This window comes from Equus asinus, chromosome 13, assembly GCF_041296235.1.
Source record: "Equus asinus isolate D_3611 breed Donkey chromosome 13, EquAss-T2T_v2, whole genome shotgun sequence".
Classification (NCBI taxonomy): Eukaryota; Metazoa; Chordata; class Mammalia; order Perissodactyla; family Equidae; genus Equus; species Equus asinus.
In genome coordinates, this window is record NC_091802.1 from 53,565,073 (window position 1) to 53,587,959 (window position 22,887).

At 49.7% G+C, this 22,887-nt stretch overlaps 1 protein-coding gene across 5 annotated transcripts in view; it reads right to left on the bottom strand.

The window, feature by feature from the left end:
* Positions 1 to 22,887, bottom strand: part of SLC39A11 (solute carrier family 39 member 11) — a 340,360-nt gene that overhangs the window by 51,806 nt on the left and 265,667 nt on the right. For all 5 annotated transcript variants that reach the window (XM_070483529.1, XM_070483527.1, XM_070483531.1 and 2 more), the window contains one exon: positions 14,112 to 14,181. In XM_070483529.1, the coding sequence (XP_070339630.1) occupies positions 14,112 to 14,181 (70 nt within the window). The remainder of the gene's footprint in view (positions 1 to 14,111; positions 14,182 to 22,887) is intronic.

Below are 22,887 nucleotides of genomic sequence, written 5' to 3' on the forward strand. Positions count from 1 at the left end.
CCCTCCCCTGCACTAAAGAACAGCTAACCCAGGCCCTGGTTCTGCCGCCTGCCTCCCGAGCAGGCCTGCGGGCCTCCCACTCCCCAGCCTGCAGGCAGGCAGGCATGAGGTAATGCAGCCCACGAGCTGGGCGGAGGCCCTGGGTGCGCAGATGGTCTGGGGAGGGCCCCCAGCCCTCCGTTCTGGACAGAATTAAAACCTGACGACCTATCTGATGGAGTTACACCGAAGAAAGGAAATTTGTCTTTTAAGAACAAGCGAGAGGCTGATGACTGAAGTCCCAAAGAATTCTGTGGTTGAGCCTTTTTTTTTGTTGTTTGTTTTCTGGCACAATCTGTCTCTGTTTCTGAGCCGAGTGCCGTGTTCCCCGTGACAAAGGCCTCTTTCTTACAACAGTTTAATAGCTCCAATACGGGGGACAGCCCTGACTCTCCCATGGGCCAGCGTCTGAAGGCGGCCGCTGAATAAAGGAGAAGGCCACTGCTTTTCTCCAATTTGGTCCAAATTGAACTGAGAGAGACTTAAGGAAAAAAAAAAACCCTTAACCTCTTCCTGGAATAAAAAATAAAAGCCACCAAATGGGCATGGAAAACAAAATGCACTGGGGTAGAGAAGGATATGGACTAAAATAGTGGTGCTCAGGGCTGAGCGTCCCTTGCGGGAGGAAGTGAAGAAAGCTAAGCAGGGGTCTGGGGTATGGAGAAGATGCGGGAGGAGAGCAGGGAGATTGTGTGTGTTAGTTTCCTGTGGCCGCCATAACAAAGTACCACAAGCTGGGTGGCTAAAGACAATAGAGATTTCTTCTCATGGTTCTGGAGGCTAGAAGTCCAAGATCAAGGTGTTGGCAGGGCCACATTCCCTCTGAAGTCTCTAGGGAAGGATTCTTCCTTAGCTCTTCCAGCTTCTGGCGGCTGCTGGCCAACCTCAGCATTTCTTGGCTTGCAGCTGCATCACTGCAACCTCCGCCTCAGTCTTCACACGACCGTCTTCTCTCTGTATGTCTCTGTGTCGTCACATGGCATTGTCCTGTCTGTGTCTTTTCTCTTTGTCTTATAAGGACACCAGTCATATTGCATTTAGGGTCCAGCCTAATCCACCGTGACTTGAACTTAACTAATTACATCTGCCAAGACCCTATTGCCAAATAAGTTCACATTCACAGGCAGTGGGGACTTCAACATACCTTTCTAGGGGACACAGTTCTACGACAACACCATTGTTCTGAAAACCTGGGGCTCCCAAGCAGCCAACCACCTCCTCTTGTTCTGGAACCTATAGGACAGGTAACTCTTGCTCGGGTGCTCTGTCCTCCCAAGGACCCAGCCCCTCCGTCCATCTACTGTCCGGAGGTGAGATGGGGAAGTGGATCATGATGTAATGGTGACCAGATCATCTCAGTACTCTCTCTTTAGAGTTACCTCTCTCTCCTTCCTTCCTTCGCTCAGCATCTCAGTGATGGAGGCACCCCGCAAGGGTCAGGGGTCGTACTGCAGCCACAAACATCTGGAGTGGCGCTCAACACAGTCCCTACCAGGAATACCTGCTTCCAGTGAGATCAGCTGGAAAGTCTGTGCATCGCTGGGGAGTTTTTATCTATGTTTCTATTTCCCAACACGCCAAATGGACATGACTTTACAGATGCGTTGGACAACGGCGTAAGAACTCCTACAGCCATGCAAAAGCATTCACCATGAGGATGACAGGCTTTTTACAACTGAGCTGACTCCATTTCCCACACCACTTTGCGGAACAGTTTTCAAGCCTTTATAGTCAGAGCAGGTACATGACTTGGGAGGCAGGAGAGTGCGACGGTTAAAGGCACAGGCTCCAGAGCCAGGCTGCCTGGGTTCAAACCCTGCCCCGGCCACTCATGTGCTGTGTGCCTCTGGGCACATTCTGCATCTGCAAAATGGGGATGGCAGTTTCTCCCTCATGGGGGCTTTAAGGATGAGCTAACACAAGTGAGTCAATGAGCACAGGATCTGCACAAGGAAAGCACTCCGTAAACGTTAGCTTTCACGAGTGTTCCGTGATTGCTAGAGGCAGCGGGAGGGTGAGAGAGCCAGGCAGAGGTGGTTAATTCATGGGCTTCCGCATCAGATGCGCCTTGGTTAAAGCGTGAATCTGCCACTTGCATAAGCAGGACCTCAGAGGATGCTCCCAGGCTCTGTCTGCTCATCTCCATACTGGGATGGCACTGAGGACCAAGTGATGGATGCAAACAGCCCACAGTGACAGCTGTCCCTACCGGAGCCACATGGGCGAAGAACTGATATGTCCAAGCTGCCTTTCTTAGCTCGCCAAGCAAAATGTGAAACGAAGACCGCCACCCCAAGCAAGCCACACCTGGAGCTCCCTTCATGGTCGGCTCTGGAAAACACAGTTGCTTTCTGCCTCGAGTTGCTTGTAACAAGCTGCGCGGGAGGATGGACAGGGCAGCGATGGCCCCTGCAGTGTAACCACACAAGTCACACTCTCCGGATGAAGAGGGAGGCACCGTGCTGCCCTCCTCTGTCTGCGGGGCGGCAGCTTCTCCCCCATCAGCAGCACAAGGGGCCATTTATGCTGTGGCCCCCTCCTCCGCCGCCACTGCCCCTGGCCACCCCCACCCAAGTCCCTGGCGACAGGGTTGGACATCTTGGCACAGGGGACCGATCTCTACACAACGTGCACTCTGTTCAGCCTGAAGCAGGCTTGGGGGAGGCACAGACCCTGCAAGGCTCTTTGAGAACAACAGTGTGGTTTCTTTGTCACTTTCCCAGGCGCTGGAGATGACACACACTTTTCTCTCCTCCATTCCAGTCGCTGCCCAGTCCATCCTCCTGCACAGCTTGTTACAAGCAACTCAAGGCCTGAAAATGAGTCCAGGGAATTAGAGGGACAAGAGGGAAGCAGCTCATGCCATCTGGAGGGGGCTGCTTGTTATAAAATCATGTATAGGATTCCAGGCAGGCCGGCCACTCCCCGGTGCAGAGCAGACCATGCACAGCCCGGTCCTGGGCCTCATGTAGAGAACAGAAGAGGCAGCCTAGGCTCTGCTCTGGCCGAGGGTGCAGGACGGAGAAAAGTGTCCACTGCACAATACAGAGGTTTACCCAGCAGTCTCAGAGTCAGGCCAGTGAGCGCGAAGGCTCCGTGCTGAGATGTGACAGCAAAGTCAGGCTGGGAAGGCTGAAAGGAAATCGAGGAAAGGATGCTAAGACACAGTGTCAGGCATGGATCCCAAGACACAGAAGAGCAGAAACAACATGAGGTCCAGCAACACATACCTGAGACCCCATACTCCGTGACCTGGGCCTCTGGCCTGGTATGTTGGTTCCACGTAGACTGTGGAAGCCACTCTGACCCAATTCTCCTTCCGGGTGGGCAGGGGGCAGGGAGCTCTTGTCCTGGAACCCAGGCTGGGATGGGAATGGGCTGGGCATCTATCTGCAGCATCTCAGCTGGGTAGGTCAATGAGCAAAAATAATACCTACATTGTACATCGCTTTCCTATTCACCAGGCATTGTTCCAGGGCCTCTGCATATACAGACTCAGTTAGTTCTCGAAATGCTCTGTTGAGGTGGATACTATCATCATTACTACTAACTATTATTATTATGAGAATTTGCAGATTCGGAAACTGAGGCACAGAACAAAAAGCCACCCATCTAGGTTGCACAGCCAGTAAGTGGCAGAGCCAGGACTTGAACCCAGGTGGTCCAGCTCCAGAATCCACCCTCTTAAATGTTCCACTTGCCCTCCAGCGCACTGGGTCCGGGAGGGCGGGTCCTGAGTGAGGGTCTCCCTGACTGTGTTCCCCTGCAGGTGAGCAGCTGTTGGCAGGGGGCGCCCCATCCCCCTCCCCTTGGGGAGGGCTTGCTTTCTTCCCAGCCTTGGAAGCAGAAGGACAAGTGTCTGGAGTTGCCTGGGTCGCTGTTTCTTGCCTTCTCTCAAATCACACCCAAAACCCCATTTTGAAATTGAAATACATAATGACGCACACCTGAAATTTATGTAATGTTATAAACCAATGTTACGGCAATAAAAAACAATAATAATTTTAAAAAACCCATACTGGGCAAACAAGCATTTCATTTGTTTACACACTGTAATGCAGGTGTGCCTTCAAAAATTAATCTTATTTCCTCTGATATTACCGTGTCCTTGAGCCCCCATTTCTACACAGTAGCAGAAAAAAATCAGTCAATTAAAAGAAATTTAGTCTCTTCCATATCACATTCTTTTCCAAGTTAAGGCACTCTCTTTTTGGATAATACTAGGAATTCAAGGATCAAGATCTCTCATAAGGCTGTGACTTCCCTCTCTCGAGAAGACCCCTCCCTGTCCTCCTCCTCTCCCAGATGAGGCATTCAGAGAAAGGTGACAGAGAAGGAAAATATTTAAAAGTCTATCAGCCCTACTTAGAGAAACTGTCTTCTCAACATAGATTAAAAAAACAGCAGCTGGATAAGTTGGAGAGTCAAGATCATCTGCATTGTCCAGTGGGGTAAAACTGAGTAATCTGTATTAAGGACATAATTACATATCAAGCATTATTGAACAAGGTTTTCATGAATTTGAATGGAGAGAGAGACAGAGAGAGGGGGGAAAGTGAGCTCCTGTCCGGAAGGTAGAAAAGACTTTGTTTTATCCCAACGTGATGAACTCATTTTTGGTGATAAATACACTTTCCAAGAGAGAAACCTCATAAAAGAACTGGCTGGTGGTGAGAGCCCACAACGGCAGCTTTCTTTCAACACCTTTACTTTGCAAAATATAACAGGTGGCAGTTCTACCTCAGTCTTCACATACATGGGGGACATTTTCATTGTCCCACAAAGCCTGACAGTCTTAGAACTACAGATACAATCCCCCTCTCTCAGGGGATTCATGTGGAAACTGAGGCACAGATAGTAACAGCCAAGGACACGGTCAGAGTGGCAGGTGCTGGTGAGCCAGCGTCCCACCTGCTTGACAGCGAGGTGTCACTGGGAGGACAGAGGGCTGAAACGAGCGCATTGCTTCATACTCCTTCTGGGGCGATTTCTCGGTCTTTGTAGCCCTGTGTATGCGTGTACGGGGATGCAAGTGACAACACTGCTGTCTATTAGAGAATTTCTCCATCCTTCAAAGGAGAACCATCTTTCAGAGTGAGGCACGGCCCCTCTCTGGTATCAGCAGGAAGGGACAAATGGCAGTCACTGGACTGCCCAGCAGGGTCACCCGACACACCCGATGGTCGCTTCAGACATTGATTATTCGTGCTGGCAGAGGAAAGCAGAGGTGTGAAGAGTCCTGACTTCCAGAACACCCAAAGCCAATCAGATTTTTCTTTGCCCTTTTGGGAGTGACACGTTTACTTCTCTAATGGCTTTTTGTTAAAATAATATTATTTATCACAGCGGTCCTGGGGAGTGTAGAAAGAGGGCCTCAAAATCTGCTGGGGACATGGGCGAAGCCAGACCTAGATTCAATAGCTCCTCACAGACAATCTCAGGGAAGAGGTAAATGATAAACAGACTTCCATTCAACCATCTGTCCATTTGTCCATGCATCCAACGCAAGGATTTACGAGCAGCAGGCTCCACGAGCGGCGTGTTTTGCAGGCGAACGGCTGTTAGGTTCCAGATTCTCTTCCTCATCACTAGAGTTGCCAGGTTTCCAGGTAACGATGACATACTATTTGTCTGCACAGACCTGGGCATGTGGAGGGCAAAGTCTCTGAGAGGGAGCTCTTGTCCCTCAAGAGCATTACTCAGCCAAAGAAAATCCTTGGGGAGGATCGGGGACACTAACACACGTACTGGAGACGTCTTACTGGAAAACACTCCAACTTTTTTCCCCCTGAATCATGCTGCTCTTGCTGGGAAAAGCATCATCATAAAAACCCATGGGAAGGGAGAAGCGGCCAGGAAAGAGGGGCAGAGAGAGGTAAGAGCTGCTGGGTGTGGACAAGGACATTCCTTTCTCCCCGTTCGCTTCCCAGCCTCCAAACCTCTTGCCCCTTTTATTCAAGCTTCCTACAGCAATGCACCAAACACACTGCTTTCCAAAAGCTTGCTCAAAAGCTTCCAGGTGTTCCAAGGACGGGAGAGGCACCTCTTGAGGTTCAAATGGGGAAGAGGGAAAAAATGTCAAAAAAGCCTTGGGGGTAGTGAACCTCAAAAGGGAACCGGGGACTAAGAGGAAAGTGGGGACGCCATGTAAGTTCCTCATGTTCTCTGAAATGGAAACATGACTATCTAGTGACAGGACCATCCTTAGAGTGGAGGAAAGTGCCCCAGGATTCAGGAACCAGGAACTCTCTGGAATTTTAGTTTCTTCACCTGTAACAAAACTATGGGCTTGGGCTAGATCTGGGGTTTTCTGCCAAAAGCAGAGAGGGAGCTGTTTTGGACCAGAAGCATCTATTTCATCCAGAAAGTGCACTTAGCATCTTTTTCGAAAAGGCTCAACTGCTAAAAAAAAATATTTAAGAGGCAAAACCGTCTCTTAAGACCACTTCCAGCCTGTGAGCCCCATGACGCAAGTTTTCCCAGTTGCAATGAATAGAATAATTGTCCTAAATTATCTTTCCAAAAAGATGAATCCTGCACTCAGAAATCTCTCTGTGGATTGAATGGATAGACAGATGGACAGATGGGTAAAGGACTTGGTTACTCGTTACTTACAACTGTCCACGAGAAACTGCTTAGTTCTAGTCTCACTTCGCCTAGGTGTCTGGCAGGCTTTTAACCTAATTCTCTTTACTTCCAGGATTAATATATAAATAACATTATTTTTTTAAAAAAAAGTCATTACAAAAATAAATGTGTCATCCCTAGATGAATAAAGAAAAATTGAACTGATTTTTGGGGTGTCCTGAAATTAGGGCTCTTCACACCTCGATTTCCCTCTATGGACAATCTAAGATCAGAGGAGTGTCCTGCTCTTTTGTTGTCCATTTCACATTTTTTCTTCCTCTCTGTGTTGGGTCACATCAAAGCTATATTGTTATTCTCTGGCCTGGGAAAACAGACAATGGAAACCTTAAGCGCTGAATTGAATGAGGGGTGAAATATTAGGGTCAAAATAGCTGGAATGTAAAAATGCTACTATTTCAAAAAATGCACAGAGCATTTTTATAAACTTGTATCTATACGTGCATGGTCCTTAATTTTTGCGGGTCTGAGTGCTGTATCAGCCACACTGTTTAGGACAGCGACACCACCCCATCGCCTTCCGAGGTCTACCTCCCCCTTTCGTGTACATTACCGAGCAAGCTCTGACGTCAGACCACCGCACAGTGGCACTGTCTGCCAACTGCTGCCTGATTCCAAATTCCACCATCTCTTAAGAACTCAAGGTAAGGCTATCAGTGTGCTGGAAGACTGGAGAGAAAAATTCAAGAGAAGGAGCTGCCAATAGATGACTCTAGAATTCCAGGCAAGGTAATTTGATGGGTTCAAGAGAAGGGCTTTTTTGCATAAGATAAAATTGAGAGCAGAGTCTGCTAGTGAAAATAAAGCACAGAAATTACCTTCCAATTCTGCTGAAGTGAGTGAAGGGCAGGGGGTGGGGGAGGGTGTGTTCTGCTGGGGCAGGGGGTAGGAGTGATGAAGTCAAGGTGTGAAAGTGTTTTCTTTCCCAGGCACCTTCCTGTCCTCACGCTGCAGTTCTGCTTCTCAAGGCTAAAGACCGCTCTCCAGGGAGGCCAGGCTGGGCCCTGGCTGCCCCCAGGATTGGTAAATGGTCAGAGCAATTCAGCGGGCAGGGAGGACGTCAGGATGGGCAGCCTGGAAGAAGGGAGATCCTCGGAATTCTCCAGAAGTCTTGGAACTTGGGCCCTGCTCAGGGAGGCCTAGGGGCATCTTCTGCAGTCTGCAATGTGCAGATGGCTACAGCAGCTTGCTCCCCGAAAGATGCTTGGGTGAACGACAATGAAAAGGTTTATGTTCTGGTTCTTAAGAGCCCTCCCCACCACAACGGGGAATTCTCCTCCTCAGCTTCTCTGCACTTAACTTGCAAACCTAGTTTCAAGAATACACTGGAACCAAAGTTGAGGACTACTTGGAGTGATGGATGCCCATGTATAACAGGTCCTGCACATCTAGACAGACTCATCAGCTGGTTAAAGTTGACTAGTGACCAGGAAAATGTGTCTAGTGCTGCTTTTGTTTCTAAAAAAAGTCTTCTCAGTTGACTAATGACTGCTGTCTTAAATGACTGTTAATATGTCAACATGTATATTGAAGTTTTTTTATTTATTTCTTTTAAAGGAAGGACTTCTTTTGTGTGTGTGTGTGTGAGGAAGATTGGCCCTGAGCTAACATCTGCTGCCAATCCTCCTCTTTTTGCTGAGGAAGACTGGCCCTGAGCTAACATCTGTGCCCATCTTCCTCTACTTTATACATGGGACGCCTACCACAGCATGGCTTGCCAAGCGGTGCCGTGTCCACACCCGGGATCCGAACCGGCAAACCCTGGGCAGCCGAAGTGGAATGTGCGCACTTAACTGCTGTGCCACTGGGCTGGCCCCTTCTTTTTCTTTTTAAGGTATGCTTTTTTTGTTGAGGAAGATTGGCCCTGAGCTAACATCTGTTTCCAGTCTTCCTCTTTTTTTTTTCCTTCTCCCCAAGCCCCAGTCCAGGGTCATATATCCTAGTTGTAGGTCATTCTATTTCTGCTACGTGGGACGCCGCCTCAGCGTGGCCCAATGAGCAGAGCGCAGGTCTATGCTCAGGATCCGAACCAGAGAAGCCTGGGCCGCCTAAGTGGAGCATGTGATGTGAACTTAACCACTCGGCCACGGGCCCGGCCCTGATATATTGGGTTTTAAGCCAGGCGAAAGGATATACCTGACTTACATTTTACTCTTTACTCTGGGGGGCAAACATACACCTTAAAATTTATTGTGATGCCCCATGTGTAACTTAATCAGCTACATTAGGTCCAAACGCAGGCTCATCAGCCAGGCGTCCTTCACTAAGTGTGCAGGTGTCGGTCAGCTTTAGCTGCTCGGGGCACCTGGCAGGAAACGTGTCCAGGCGTATCTTGCAGATGTGCTCTGTGGATTATCCACGGCACACCATGAGGAGGCAGCCAGCCTCCTCTCTGCACACAGCCTGCTTCAGGATGCTGTTGCACCTGGCGGTCAGGGTGTGTTCACCAACACACGCCTCCCGACGTGAGCTTAGTCAAAGCTTAAAACAGGAAGCACTAAGTGAAGCTGACTCTTTAAGCATAAATAACCTCGCTTTCCCTAATGGCTTGAATTACGCCTGCCACTGAGTTAAGCGAGAGCTGAGGGCACGTTTCCTCTCTGGAGAACACGCTTTGTGGAGGTAATGACACTTGAGAAAGGAAAACCACTTAAGCAGCAAACTCCCTAAGGACCTGTGGTCTGAAGAATTTCTTTGTGGTGAAACCAAAAGCAATTGCTGCGGGACCAGGTCAGAAAGAAGAAAGCTGTGCTTCCCTTGAACTACAGGCTGCCTTTGCTGGCCAAGACTCTTCATGTTTCAGGCAATGCTGAATTCTGAGTGGACACCCCGAAGCAAGCTACCTGGTGAGGAAGGAAGGTGGACCAAGTGGAAGAAGGTGATGGAAGGGCACCATAAAGGTGGTGAAGTAACAGCATCTGGACACTAGATGGCAGCAGCCATACACAAATTACATGCTAGGGGCGGCCTGTCATCTTTCCTGGTCAGGGAAACTCAAGTGGGAACTGAAGACAGTGCCTTCCTGGTGTATTAACTTCTTACCTTTCTCTTCCCTCATGGGTGGCTGTGATGCCATCAGTGAGAGAAGAGAACTTCCTGCTTCCAAATGCATCATAAACAGGGCACAAGAAAGAGGTCATAAAAAAGACAGTTGGCGTCAGAGTGTTTGATGACGAATCTGGACTGAAACTATGAACTGTGTCCACTAAATTAGGGGTCTACACATTTTTTCTGTAAAGGGCCAGACAGTGAATATTTTCAGCCTTAAGAATTCTGTGGCAATTCTGACACTCAACCATGGCAGCACAAAAGGAGCTACAGACAGTATGTAAACACATGAGTCTAGCTGTGTTCTAATAAAACTTCATTTACAGAAATGTGGGTTAGGCCAGATTTGGCCCAAATTCGGCCGTAGTTTGCTGACCCCCACACCAAATGAACAGGAAAGCACCTGGCTCAGCTAGCTTGGTCCACGTGGCATCTTCCTTTCCCAAATCGATGCAAATCCATCCTTGCTCCCCTCTCAGCCCCTTCCACAGTACCACATGACTGCCTACATCTCCTGGCCGTCCGAACTTGACTTCTCCCTTCCACACAACAGAATCAGCTGACGAAAGCCGCCTGATGGTTCTGCATTTCAAACCTCTTCCTCCCGTCAGTCCCTCCTCATTCCCAACGTCATCACAGCATCCCTTATCTTCTTTGTAGCTGCTAAAACACACAGCTGTGGCTGGACGATAAATACCTGTTGAATCGCTAAATTCTTCACACTGGTCTGCCTACCTCCTTCCCTCACACCATTCCATCGGAGCCAGGTTAACGTTTAAATCCCCTCTCGAGCTTTGTCATTTCCCCGCGTCAGAACTCCCCCATAGTGGCAACCTCTTGCTGAATAACGCACTTCTTCTACAGCCATCAGTCTTAAAGCATCCTGTGAACTCATCTCCGTGAAATCATCTATCCACTGGCCTGAAAGAGGCTTGGGACCGACCCTGCTCACAGCATTACCCACCCCACAGCTCCCCTATCCAAGCTGCCCGTCTCCACGCTCCTGGCAAAGCACCGCCCAACATAAGAAGTGGATGAGATGAGGGAAGAGCTTGCCCCTCCATCCCCTGGTTTCTCAGACAGATTTGGTTTGCGTCGCTCCCTTGGAGCTTACGCTGTGCCGATGTTATGGTGCCCACGGATTTAACTGCCCCCTAACAGATTATTTTGGCTATCTTTTTTGTTACTGATTTTCAATTTTATCGCAGTAAGGTCAGAGAATGTGGCCTAAAAGGTAGTGATTTGTGGGTATTCGGACTTTCTCTGTGGCACAGCATTCTAATCAATTTTGGGAAACATGCACACGTGTGCTTGAAAAGAATGTTAAGTTTTCTAATTGCTGGGTTGGGGTTCTATATATGCCCATTACATACATTTCGTTAACTTTTTATCAGTGGCAGAGAGGGAAATTGTGCTCCTCTGCCATGACTGAGGTTTTGCCTGGTTTTCCTTGCAATTCTGACAATTTTTCTTAACCAGTTTGTGGCTTATGTTGCTAGGTGCATACAAATGCAGGATCATTATATCCACCTGTGCACTGTTTCTCTTTTCATTAAGTATTGACCTTTATTCTTTAGGCGGCTTTCTGCCTTAAAGCCTGTTTTGGCTGATACTAAAATTGTAAGACTGGCTTCCCCTGCATTAGCATTCACCTCGTATCTTGTGTCATTCCTTTATTTTCAGCCTTTCCACGGTGTGCCGCTTGTTAATCACACACAGCTGGAATTTTAAAAAGCAAATTCTCTCTCCTAAAGGATGTGTTTAGTTATCTGATGACTTTGCTCTCTCCACCCTCTTGTCCCTGTCCTCTCATGAAACCCCAGTCTGTAGCATGAACTAAGGGCCCATGAGCTAACAAGCCTTGCCCGGATGCTGTTGTGCATTGTACCACTCAAGAGTAAGACCACAGGCATTCGGAAAGGAAGACTCCAACCATGAATCATATATGGATTTCTAGGTGGGGAAAACGGGCTGACAGGTGGGGTCTGCTGGAGGGAGAGCTCCTCCTGTCTCTGTGGCCTCCAGTGCAGGGAGCTCCCAGGATCCTCTGGACACAGTGGCGATGGTGGCAGAGCCCCAACAGCTCCATCCCACAGACTGTGACAGGGGGTGGATGGAGTGTGGAGGCATGAAAATGCCCCAGTGTGGCTTGTTTCGCAGAGGGTTTGTGAGGCTGATAATGCTGACAGCTGATGCCCCAGCCCGACCCCAGGTTGAGGGTCCTGTTGAGGGTTTATGTAACTCCGAGAGAACCTGTCTGGTCAAGGGAAGCAGGGAGCTGGGTCAGAAAGGTTTTTGCTCTGTTTTCTTCAGAAATGTTTATAAAGATCAGCAGAAAGTGCTGGTGACAGAATAGAGGGACATTGGAGTTGACAGCTTGATGTCACGGGAGACGTGGCACCACATGACAGGGAGCCTGGCCTGTGAGCATGGTGCCTGGGGCAGGGCTGTCACGTGCCAGGCACAGACCTTCTGCAGTGTGTGTGGTCCCCGTGCTGTGGGAGGACCTGGCCTCTGATTGCTTACGGGGTCGGCCCCGCTGGACTCCCCAGCCCCCGGGATAGTGCCTGACTCGGAAGCTCCTCGTGGTCTAAACAGAGCCAAGACCAAAACGGCTCTGCCAAGTGATAAAGAGCCAAACTCCCCCCTCCCCCAACCCAGCGTTAGAAGAGCAGGCCGAAGGGCATCATGAATCATAATTAGCCCTTGATTTTGATGACATTTCTTATATTCTGAAGTCTCCTCCCATTTCCTGTCTCATCTGATTTTCAAAATAGGCATCACGTTAATGAACGATGCTGCAGATAGATAGAGCGAGGAAGTGACTCGGGAGTCTGACGGGCAGGGATAAGAAGTTGAGAACAGGGAACATTTCAACCTGGAACACGCCAGCCCACACACACGTTCGGGGCTTCATGGAGCAGACACACAGCAGTAGAATTCGGTGACCGGCGGTGACTATGCTTAATATGCAGGGGTCCCACGCCAGCTGGGGGAATAGATGGACGGAGGTGATGGGACATAGCGAGGCCCCAAAGAGGCAAGTTCAGTAACCAGGGAGGGTGGAAAAGGGGCTATGTGAGAGTTTAGGTCCCGACAACCAGGGTCAACAGACACAGAGTTGATCCTTAAAGGAGGTGGTACTACTGCCTTGGGGGAAAAAATTATATATTGAGATTGCACCAGTCAGAAGGCAGTGGAATGAGCTGGATGCAGGGGTCAGAAACCAGCAGCCCCTGGGCTATGTCTTTGACCTAAATTATGTTTTTAAAATAATCGTGAATTCAGCTGTCTTTAGACAGTGCATGTGCTGTCTATTTGAAGTTCACCTCTGCCCCCACCATTCCCACTGTCTCCACCCAATTGTCTCACACATTTTTGTTACCCTTTAGTCCCCTGAAGGCATCTGGGTTTGCTGCCCCTGGATGGACGGCTCTACCCTGCTGTCCTTCAGCCTGGAGGCTGCAGTATTTGTGGTTTTGTGGGCACAAGTAGGCCATGTGGAGCCTAAAGGATAAGCCCTCTTTGTGATCCCAAGGCTGTAACCTTATCTGGGCCCTGTTTAATTCAAGGGAGGCAGAAGATAGGAAGATTTTACGAGGCCTGGTGATTGTCTATAACAGATGAGGGAAAATGAGGACTCAAGGCTGACAGTGACTTTGGCTTGGTCAACTGGCAGCAAGGTGGTGACGGGCAACCCTGGAGGAGGGGCAGGTTTTGCATGACAGCAGATGGAGACAATAAGCTCAATGCTGGAAATACTGCATGGGGGGTGCATCCTGTGAAACATCTAAGGGGAGAAGTCTGGAAGGCAGCGGGACGCACAGGAATAAGTTTGGGAGAAAAATCTAGGCTGAACATCTACTCGGGTGTCACCAGCATATAGATGGAAAATAAAGTCCTGGGAATGGAGAATGTTCCTCAAGGAGAGTGAAATAAGTGAGAAGAAAGGGGGCCCCAGAGATAGATCCGTGGGCAACATCAACATTTCAGAAAGGGCCATGGGAAGAGAAGCCCACAGAAGAACTGCAAAGGAGCATGAAGACGGGGAGAGCAGGAGAGGCCAGTGTCAAGAAAGGGCAAGGGAGGGCTTCAGAAAGGAGGGAGCAGTTGAGGGCATCAATTGTTGCCTTTGTCATGTGTTTTTGTCTTTAGACTATATATTTAAAGAGTGTGGAGAAAAGCCTGCGATTATATTCATGTTACTTGGCATAAACCTGCTTCTTGGATGGAGTACCTCAGGTATGAGCTTCACCTGACCTCTTCCCCACCTCCACCAGGCAGCCCTGAGGAGCTGGGGTTGCTCATCCAGGTAACAAGCATTTCTAGAGCACCACTGGGTGCAGTGCCACGTCCTAGGGCACCAGGTGCTGGCTTACCTGGCACTCTCAAAGGTGGCAGACGCCGTCTTTTCTACAGCCCCAAATCCAACTCCAACAGCAAGACCCTCTGAAACAGACATAAAAAAGCACGAGGGGTTAGAAACAACTTTCCAATAAGGTTCATCGCCATCACTGTGTCAGGTAAGATTGCATTAGGCTGCCAGTAACAGAAAATCCACGTAACAGGAGCTACAACCATGGGTCGGCGACCATGGCCCGGGGACCAAATCCAGCCCACTGCCTATTTTTATATGGTCTGCAAACTAAGAATGATTTTTACATTTTTAAATAGTTGAAAAAAATCAAAGAAAGAATGATACTTCATGACACATGAAAATTAGATAATTTTAGCGTCCATAAATAAAGTTTTATCATCACACAGCCATGCTCATTTGTTGACGAATTGTCTATGGCTGGTTTTGTACCACCAGCAGATGTGAGTAATTGTGACAGAGACTGTCTATCCCAAAAACCTAAAATATTTACTATCTGGCCCTTTATAGAAAGAGTTTGATGGCCCTTGACCTAAACATATAGGGTTTTATTAGCTCATGCAATCAGAAGTCCAAAGTTGATATGGTGGCCCCCATATCATTGCTGACATCTGATGAGCCATCCTCAAATGCTAGAGACTGTTACAGTCTACTCTGAGATGGGGTGGCTATGAGTCTCGCTTGAAGCTTGGGGACAGACAAGATGATTCTCTAAGTCCTTTCCAGCGAGACTCATGAGCTTGTCAAGATCACCAACACTGACGATCAAACGTGGAAGGGCAATGCTGGTCTACAAGTATCTGATGGAACGGCCCCAGTGGCCTGGAACCAGTGAGGTAGAAGCATAATGTTAAGGCGCTTTCTGACATCTATGGGGGAGTTCAATCTTAACCCCAATAGGAAACAGAATTACCAATATTGGTCAGAAATAAGACCAAGGGCTCTCGGGGCCAGGAGGAACTTTTGCTATGAAGAGGGAAGAGGACAAAATCTAGTGAGTGGGAAAGAAGGGCTTGTCTTCTTTCGGGATTCACTGTTTCTTTGAAACGGCTCTTTTTCTCCTTGTGTCCTGCCTAGTTGGAGTGGGCCAAGGACACTGGGATTGTAGTAATGACTCCGGGAGGCACCCAGGGACAAGAGGGCTGCTTAGGCTTGTCCCGTGTTAAGGGGAAAGAGCTCACCCACAATCTAGTCCAGTTCACCAAGAGACCACAATGGGGTTTGGAGCGCAAAGACTCTCTAAGGCATAAAGTGTTCCTTTTTGCCTCACTTTACCCTCTGCGCTTCAACCTCCTGTGGGGACCTGATGGGGTGGCTGTGGCCACCAGAGGCTGGTGGTTGAGAATTGGGACTCTGAAGCCCCACCAAATATCTTTCCATATTTCTCACAACGACCAACATGGGTACAGAATCCTAGGACGTTGGAGGTGGAGGAGACCCTAGAGCTCACCTGGCATGACCCTCGGGCCACCGCCAGACTCAGAAGTCAGGAGTTTGGGGGTCTTTTCAAAACCAGACAGCAGCATCGAGGCTCCTGGACCCAGCCTCCCAGCATGCATGGTGCACCCCACAGTGGGCTGCAGAGAAGCCCCTGAAACACCCCCCTCACAGCTCTCGGGCTGAAGCGGCCTGCAGCGTCAACACTGTCGGAGCAACTAGACTTTGCAAAATCAAAGTTTTAAAATTTTATTTATTTTTTATTTATTTTTAAGGCTCCAGATGCCAATTCTCAATAAAGGCTGAGTCTTCAGGCATCAAGCGTTTCCTCTAAGATGCCTCTAGGTTCCAAATTAGGCCTTGTATTCAAGATCTTCGTCTCTCTGGTCTTTTCTTGCATTATGGGAAGCTGGTGGCCCTTTTTATGCTGGGCTCTGGCCTAGCAGCCTTACACATGAACTAAAGGAGGGAATGCTCACCTCCACGCGATGGATCAGAGAGGAAAAGGGACGAGGCGCTGGGCTGCGAGCCCCGGTGGACTCTGAAACCCAGGCTCTTCCCTCTCCAGAGCTGCATGTTCTTTTCCTTCTGCTTCAGAAATTTCCTCCAAGGGTGCATCCTATGGAAGCCACAACTCCAGGGAGGGGTTTGCATACACGTTCAACATTTCCAGGTTTGCCTGATGCATCTGACAAGCTCCAAAAAGGGGTGGCGAGAATGAGTGATCTGGGTGGGGTGCTGGATACTGGGGAGAGCCGAGTTTCAGGATGGGCTGCAACTGATATGTCTGAGGGCTGCAGACATCCTTTCCATCAGGGAGGAGGCAGCCTCTTTCTGTGCAGCCCCTGAATCTCAGGAGCTGCCCACACCCATGGGCGCGAGAAGAGGAAGTTAGAGGACATCTGAGATGCCCCCAGCTGGCCGGTCCAGTGTTTACACACCCGCTGCTCCCAACTTTGTTTGGTGTCAACAGGGCTGAGACCACGACCCACTCCCATGGGTAATTGTGGGACTGCAGGACAAAGATCTTCACCAGGGACCTCTGGCCCACTGGGAAGAGGTTGTCAACAGCCAGGGAGGGACCAAAGGGTGTTTCCCGACATCAGAGGGGCAAATCCCTCCCTTTGAAAAAATGTGCTTTTCTAAACCATAGACAACAGCTAGTTGGCTCTTTTGTTGAAGATTTTGCTCTAATGTGTCAGTTTAATGTAAATGATACTGCCACCCAGAGCATAGGACCTAGGGTAATTAACAAACTAACCTTTCTAGTTATTCAGCATGCAGCCCCAGCATGCCCACTTAGAGAAATGCTCACAGCAGCTCTGGGGGGCAGCGGAGGGGGTACCCAGTTAACACAGGAGAGAAGGGGCCTGTCCAAAGTGACAAGTGTCCAGGGGCAGAGCCAGGCCTCCTTGACCCTCAGCCCTCCACTTCCCCCACACCCTAGTCTGCTGACCTGGGCTTGTGGTTTTCTCCCGGGTGTGAGCAGTGAGAGCCAGCGGGCATCTCAACCTCTGGACCCTGAAGAGGTCCCCCAAGTGAATACATTGTCTCTCTCCCGGTAGCTTGGCCGTGCCAACAGCAGGGCGAACATTCTGGGATGGTCTGCCAATGCAGGTCCTTCCTCCCTGCTGTTCCTGCAGGCCTGGGGGAGGGAACAGGCGACCCCCGGCTGCCAAAGCACATGCTGCCGTGGGAGGCGGACAACTCCGTTTCCCCATAATTTAGAAAGGGGAAGAGGAAGCAGAGGTGATGGGGGAAGAGAACGTAATTGCTACAGTGTCCGAGGCTGGAATAAGACCTGAGTGCTAAACTAATGAGAAACCAAGACAAATTACACACGTGGAAAGAACATAAATAAGAGAATTAAGGCAGACATTGAAGATCAACATAAGGTAGAAAGACCACGCAGAGTGGAAAAGGAGCAGAGGAAAAATGCCACTGGCGCTCACAACCACAGGTGTTCCACCCAAAGTGCAAATTAGGAAAGTAAGACAAGAATCCAAAGCGCCTGGAATATTATGAGTAAGCTGTTGCCTCTTTGCACAGCTACTGCCATTCACTCAGGAGCAAAGAGAAGGGAAACCACCACCACACCTGGTGCTGAGAGTCCCTGGGTGTGGTGGGAGGGGCACTGGGAGTGCCTGGATGCTGGGTGGAGGTGGACGTAGAGGTGGGGGTGGGGGGTGGGGAGGGGTGGGATTCTCGAGGACAAACTTGCCAATAAGCTCTCAATCTGAGCCAGCCCACGCCAGTCTTCTCCTGGGGTTGGAAGGTGGGTGTGTCTGCCTCTCTCCATCTCCCCAGCCCTTCTGTATCTCCACCTCTCCTTGTCCTCCACTGGGGAAAAGAATAACAAAAAGGCCATGGGCTTTTTCTTGAGACAGACCCGGGCTCAAATCTTGGTGTTTTATCTAAGGATCTTGTAAAAATGAAAGAAGGAGACAAGGCTTTACTTAGAGGATGGTTGTATCAAATGAATTGTACATGACGTGCTCAGAGCGGGGTCTCTCGCTATTGACATTTTGTTGTAAGAAGCTGGCCTGCACCCCATAAGATGCTGAGCATCACCCCTGGCCTTACCCACTAGATGCTGGAATACCGCTCCCCCCGCCCCGAGTTGTGCCAATCGAAAATGTCTCCGGACACTGGGGGCGGGGGGGGGGGGGGCAGGGAATCGTCCCAGCCTGAGCATCACTAACCTCCCACCAAGGAGGGCGACTTTAATACGATTTTCAAACTATTCTAGAACACTCTTGGACTGTTAGTAGGTGGTAGGAAAGTGAACAGTTAAGAACTGGTGTCTTAGTCCTTTCAGCTGCTGTAACAAAATATCATAAAGTGGGTGGCTTATAAACAACAGGTATTTATTTCTCACAGTTCTGGAGGCGGGACATCCAAGAACAAGGTGCCGGCAGGTTTGGTGTCTGGTGAGAGCCCACTTCCTGGTTCATAGATGGCGCCTTCTCTCTGTGTCCTCAAGTGGTGGAAGGGGCTAGGGCGCTTTCTTGGGCCTCTTTTATAAGGCACTAATCCCATTCATGAGGGCTCCATCCTCGTGATCTAGGCACCTCCCAATGACCCCGTTTCCTGATACCATCACCTGAGGGGTTAGGATTTCAGCATATGAATTTAGGGGTGGGGGGGACACAAACATTCAGACCACAGCGACCAGTATTTTCTTTTTCAACTGAGGGCTAACCAGTCTTGGTTTTAAGGGTATGGTGTGGAGTTCCCAGGTCTTTTGTAGGAAACCTCACCAACCTCCAAAATAGTGGCATCTATGTTATTTCAGGTCAGCCTGACCTTCACGGGCGTCAGGTCCCGTGGAGGATGGAAAGGAAAGGCTCTATGGGGTAGAGAGAAATGCAGTTTTCTTGGTTTAGCGGAAACTCCTGCTGGGGTGGAAACAGTGCATTCAGAGCTGCTATGGGGACATCCTTCGTCTTCCCACCTGGTTGTGCTCCTCTGGATATGGGCCCGGCCGTCAGATGATCTCAGCCGGAGTGGGGCTTCAGAAGGAGAACTTGGGTGTCCTGGGGCAGTCAGACCAGGGCGCAAGCCTGCGGGAGTCTCATTTCCCTTGTTCTGGATACTACATATCTCTCATCGCAGCTCAGGATCGCATTTCTCCTGTGTGGCTTTCACATTGGGGCTTCCTACTGGGGTCCCAGCGAACTAAAACCTCAGTCTTCACTTGCCATGTGCTGCCATGAAGCGACAGTCCTCTCTCCTATGTCTGCAGCTCATGACGGTTATGAGGGAGCCACGGAATCTCCTTGTCACAGTCCAGAAAATGTCAACACAAAAGGCCATGCAGGAAATGAGGGGTGACGTTATGGCTTTTTCTCCTTGATTTAAAAAATATTAAAATTAAGACAGCAGCCAACATCCTGTGGGGGCCTAATACACATTAAACACGGCACCACCACCACCACCACCACCACCAACAGATCCCAAAGGTGAAGAAATGATGTGAAACACAATGGCTTACATGCTCCCATCTCCACTGAGGATGGAACACGAGAAAAATGACTCAATTTGCAGCCAGAGGGATTTAAGCAAGGGAAGAGAATTATCTTGAGGGCGGAGGATTTTGAAAGATATGAGTAACTTATTGAAGGAGGGTTGAGAGTACCTTTCCCTGGGTGGAGAGTCGTCTTTGAAGAGGTGAGCTATTCCCCGGTTGGGGATGACTGTGATGGGGAGAGGAGAAGGGGCTGAGAGGAATGGAGAGTAATAGCTGGGCTGGCCAGATGATGCTTCAACATTAAATATGGACTCAGCTCTAGGACCAAGTCCATACATCCACTTACATGTTCCCAGGTCCTAATAGGTCACCACTGAAAAATAGAGAAATAACCATCTTGGGGCATATGTTGCTGGCGGGAACCGTGGGAGCCAAGGGGGCCATGGGGAAGCGGGCAGAGCCACCCCCAGCAGCATCAGGAGTCTCCAAGGGTGTTGGGCGAGCTCAGCTCTGATTCCTCCTCTGCTCCTGCCCATCTGGGCACTGTCACTAAGCTGGGAGACGGGAACATGCCAGGTAAGGGGCAGTGTCACATCGTGGTACAGTGGGGGCTTCCTGGCCTTCGGCTGTTGGGGGAGTCAACCTCTCTGGCTTAGAGGCACCACAGGTGAGGCCTGATGTCTCCATCCCCAGTCTGATCCTATAGTAGGCTGAGCCTTCTGGGGACCCTGGCCCACAATATGCTGATTCTCTGGCCTGGCCTGTCTTTGGCTGCAGATGTCTGGTGGGAAGAGAACCCCGGAAGGAGGGTACTCTGATCATATGACATGTTTATTAAATAAAATGTTGGTAGGATCCACTAGGTGTTGCCACAGAATCTGTGGATTCTGGCAAAGGCTCTATAGAGGATGGAAATGATCAACACAGTGTTATTTTTTTCGAAAAAGTGGTTCGACATACTTTTCTAATGTAGATCACTAACCCTGCTATTCATATGGGGTAAAGTTAAGTGCTGGGAAAGATGAAAAATAGAGGTGTCCCAGAAGAGCTGAATTTAACTCAAATTCTTATCAATATCAACGAAGTCATGTCTTAGAGTTTATTGAGAGATGTTGATAATTGAAGACACTCCAACATGAATCCCCCTCTAACTAAAATAAACACTTTCTAATTAATGCTGCAAGTGTGCTTTTCAGCATAAGCTATTGTCTCCAGTTGGGACTCGCTTACACGATGATGGATCCAGAAAACTGCTATCCTCCAGTCACGGCTGCCTCCCTAGAGCTGAGCCCAGCTCCAGCAGGCAGCAGAGAAGGATGCACCTCCTCATTGGCATGAATGAGGACAGACACACACAGCCACATCTTTAAACAGCAAGTGAAGGCATCTTGTTAAACACCAACATCCGAGAGTCAATTTCAATTTGCTTTAGTTTTCAACAACCAGACCAAGATCAGATCCCTGTGTTCCCAGAGAAAAAGGGAGAGGATGCCTTTGCTGGTACAGAAAATGCTGAGCTGGTCACACCAATGAGCCCTGCTTCATGCCCAGACTCCCGCCTCCAGCCAACTCCCCTTCTCCAGGGCCACTGTTGCCACACCTGGTTTCGTCCTCCATCTAAAGTATGAACTTGCAGGCCCAGGGACGGGTCAGGTGTGGTAGAGGAGCCAGACAGGCACTGGGGGCTGCTCTCCAGGCCTCTGTCCAACCACCTGGCCACTGAGCTCTCTCTCCCCACTCCCAAAGGCTCCGGCACGCAGGGAAGCATCTGGTTGCTCAGATCTGACAAATTCACAGTATTTCAATCAACAATGTTATGTTCAGGGAACCTCGTAAGTTGCCATCAAATCTCTTTGGGGGTTTAGGAAGCACGGAAAACCTAAGAAGCTCAGCAAACAGGAAGAGGCAGGATGATGGAAGGGCATTAGGCAGCAAGAGTGTGGCCTGCAAGGTACTGTTTTTCCCAAAAGAAGCATATATTGTGCTAAGTGTGCTTATCTGAAGCTGGGGCTGCAGACAGAGGCTCTGCTAAGTGGGGAGGTGCCCAGCAGCACCCTGAGGGTTCCCACCCAGCCGTCACAGGGCTCTCTCCACCTGATCCTAGTTTGGAAAAACTGCTCTGAGGTAGAAGGGAGTTCCAGGAGGGAGAGGGGAAATTGTGGCCAAAAGCCACCCCACAGTTCCATCCCCATTTCAAAGTTTCACAAACCGCTGGAAGGAAGTTGCAGCAGGAATTCAGCCAAAGATGCCTCCTCGCTGGAAATTCCTGCAGCTGAGAACACACACACAGACACAGCTCGCAGGCCCGCTTTTCACCTGCTGCTTGAAAAGGGCGCTCTTCACAAAAAGACTGGGGACTCCTGGGGCGAGGCAAAGCCAGGCAAGTGGGGTGTTGGCCGTCCCCCTGCACTAGGTTCTGCACTCCTTGGGAATCAAGAGTTGCGCTGGGAATTATCCTGCCCGGAGGACCTTGCAGCCCTGCTCTTCCTCCCCGATCCCACAGGAGGAGGCGCTGCAGTCTGGGTCCCAGGTCGGGTGGGACCACCTTGCTAAAAGGAAAGGCAGCGGGGCCAGCTGCCTTGGAATCACACCTACACTGCCCACTGGTGCCCCTGGCCACACTCTGCCCCGCAAGCTTCACATAGGGTATAGCTAACTCTTGGACGTGCTTGAATGGGGGGACCTTTGGAGGTATAGGGGGGACTTACTCATGTTTCTGTAATTCACGTGGACTTGAGGGTCAAAAGAAATTGGGAGGAAAGGAGTTTTTAACCCCCGCGGAAGACTTTTGCACAAAATTAGACTCTGATACTTCTTTTAGGATGATGAATAACCTAAGACACACGTTCATTTATCACTCCCCATACTTGACTCCCACCAAAGCACTTCTAAAAACCAGGCAAGAAAAAGATTCTGACATCTCAGGTCACTATTATGTCTTCCTACACTGATGACAGGTACAATGCACGCACCTAAGGGGGGACATATTTTTCTTATAGGGAGCAATAGCGTTTCACAGGAAGGTTAACAGAAGAAAATAACTGCCTGCCTCCTGCAGCCCAGTTCAGCGATTGTAGGTGCCAGGTGGTGGCCTGCAGGCTCCGCAGGGTGGGCCCCATGTGGTTATGGCCATGATGTGTGAACCTGTCCCCCCAGCCATGGCTGACCGAGCACCTGGCCTTGTGGACCCAATCAGAGCTGGGAGTTTTCAGCTGAGCAAGGAAAGAAGCGAGCCACAGCCAAAGGATGGGAAGGTCAGGAGCTGTCATTATCCTGACTCTATATCTCATAGAAGAAGCTAGTGTACAGAAGAAGAGAATGTAGCAGGTGTGTTAAGAGAAGCAGGGACAGATAAGGAAAACTGGACCCCGGA